The sequence below is a fragment of the Tarenaya hassleriana genome, unplaced genomic scaffold (genome assembly GCF_000463585.1).
Source record: "Tarenaya hassleriana unplaced genomic scaffold, ASM46358v1 Cleome55, whole genome shotgun sequence".
NCBI classification, from domain to species: Eukaryota; Viridiplantae; Streptophyta; class Magnoliopsida; order Brassicales; family Cleomaceae; genus Tarenaya; species Tarenaya hassleriana.
Window position 1 is genome coordinate 656,158 of NW_010968113.1, and position 2,014 is coordinate 658,171.

Below are 2,014 nucleotides of genomic sequence, written 5' to 3' on the forward strand. Positions count from 1 at the left end.
AACGTCTTTGAACATTGATGGCCAATAAAACCCGGCTTGAAGAATTTTAGCTGAGGTTTTCGATGCTCCAAAATGACCAGTATAGTCCGAAGAGTGACAATGATGAATCACACTCCGGACTTCCTCTTTGGGCACGCATCTCCTAAAGAGGCCATCCTTGCCTCTCTTGAAGAGGTAGGGTTCTTCCCAAAAATAATCTTTGATGTCTCTGAAGAACCTCTTCTTCCCGTTGTAATCCAGCTCGTGAGGAATGTACCCGCTAACAATGAAGTTCACGTAATCAGCATACCACGGGTCTCTCTCTTTCACTTGGACAGCCATCACGCAATCATCTCGGAGACAATCATCAATGGGAATATCTTCATGTCGCTCAATCCGAGATAAGTGGTCGGCCACTCCATTCTCTGTACCGTTCCTATCTCTAATCTCCAAGTCAAACTCTTGTAGCAAGAGAATCCATCTGATCAACCTCGGCTTGGCATCCTTCTTGGATAGGAGGTACCTCAAAGCAGCATGGTCGGTGTACACAATCACCTTCGACCCGACCAAGTAAGACCGAAACTTCTCAAAGGCAAAGACAATGGCGAGTAATTCCTTCTCAGTGGTGGAGTAATTGACTTGTGCATCATCCAAAGTTCGACTCGCATAATAAATGGTATGCAGCTTCCTGTCTTTCCTTTGACCCAAGACAGCCCCGACGGCGAAATCGCTCGCATCGCACATAAGCTCAAAGGGAGCTTCCCAATCCGGTGGCTGAATAATAGGCGGAGAAATCAACGCCTTCTTCAGAGTCTCAAAGGCAGCCTCGCACTCATGGGTGAACTCAAAGGGCGCGTCCTTTGCAAGTAATTCGGTCAAAGGCCTCGAAATCTTCGAGAAGTCCTTGATGAACCTCCTGTAGAACCCGGCATGTCCCAGAAAACTCCGGATTCCCTTAACATTCCGTGGAGGCGGCAGCTTCTCTATTACTTCGACCTTAGCTCGGTCAACCTCAATCCCCTTTCTCGAAATCTTGTGGCCTAGCACAATGCCCTCTTGGACCATGAAATGGCACTTCTCCCAATTCAGCACAAGATTCGCCTCAACACACCTGTCCAACACTCGGCGCAAATTCATTAGACACACGGGAAAGGAGGGTCCATGGACGAAAAAATCATCCATGAACACCTCCATAACATCCTCAATAAGATCAGAAAATACAGCAGTCATGCATCTCTGAAATGTCGCCGGTGCATTACATAAACCAAAAGGCATCCTACGGTATGCAAAGGTGCCATATGGACATGTAAAGGTGGTTTTCTCCTGGTCGCTAGGGTGAATGGGGATTTGAAAGAATCCCGAGTAGCCATCAAGAAAGCAAAAGTGGGAATGCAAGGCTAACCTCTCTAGCATTTGGTCGATGAAGGGTAACGGGAAATGGTCTTTACGGGTGTTGGAATTCAGCTTCCTATAATCAATACACATTCTCCAACCCGTAACCGTCCTAGTGGGTATCAATTCATTACGCTCATTCTCTACCACAGTGATACCCCCCTTCTGTGGTACAACTTGCACGGGACTAACCCATGCACTATCCGAAATCGGGTAAATGATACCCGCATCTAACAGTTTGAGCACCTCTTTCTTCACTACCTCCTTCATGGTGGGATTCAATCTACGTTGATGCTCAATGGAGGTTTTGGAACTATCTTCTAGATGAATGCGGTGCATGCAAAGAGATGGACTAATGCCTCTAATATCATCCAATGTGTAACCCAAGGCATGCCTATACTCTCTAAGCAAAGTCACTAAAGCAGCTAGTTCCTCAGCAGTCAAAGCAGCATTCACAATGATCGGGTAAGTAGAGTTAGGTCCGAGAAATTCATACCTAAACCCCTGTGGTAAGGGCTTCAATTCCACCTTAGGCGCGCTCTCTGGATCCCAAACTTTCTTCCCGCTCGTCTCCGCATCGGGCTGCTTGACTTGAATGGAGGAGACCAGAGCTTGATGACTTGGAGAAGGTGATGGCTCCTCT

The 2,014-nt window shown here is 47.2% G+C and overlaps 1 protein-coding gene across 1 annotated transcript in view; it reads right to left on the reverse strand.

Annotated features, from left to right (window-relative positions):
• LOC104798657 overlaps positions 1–2,014 on the reverse strand; it is a 33,001-nt gene that overhangs the window by 6,999 nt on the left and 23,988 nt on the right. Inside the window, exon 2 of the mRNA XM_010520827.1 lies at positions 121–1,680. Within this exon, the coding sequence (XP_010519129.1) occupies positions 121–1,680 (1,560 nt within the window). The remainder of the gene's footprint in view (positions 1–120; positions 1,681–2,014) is intronic.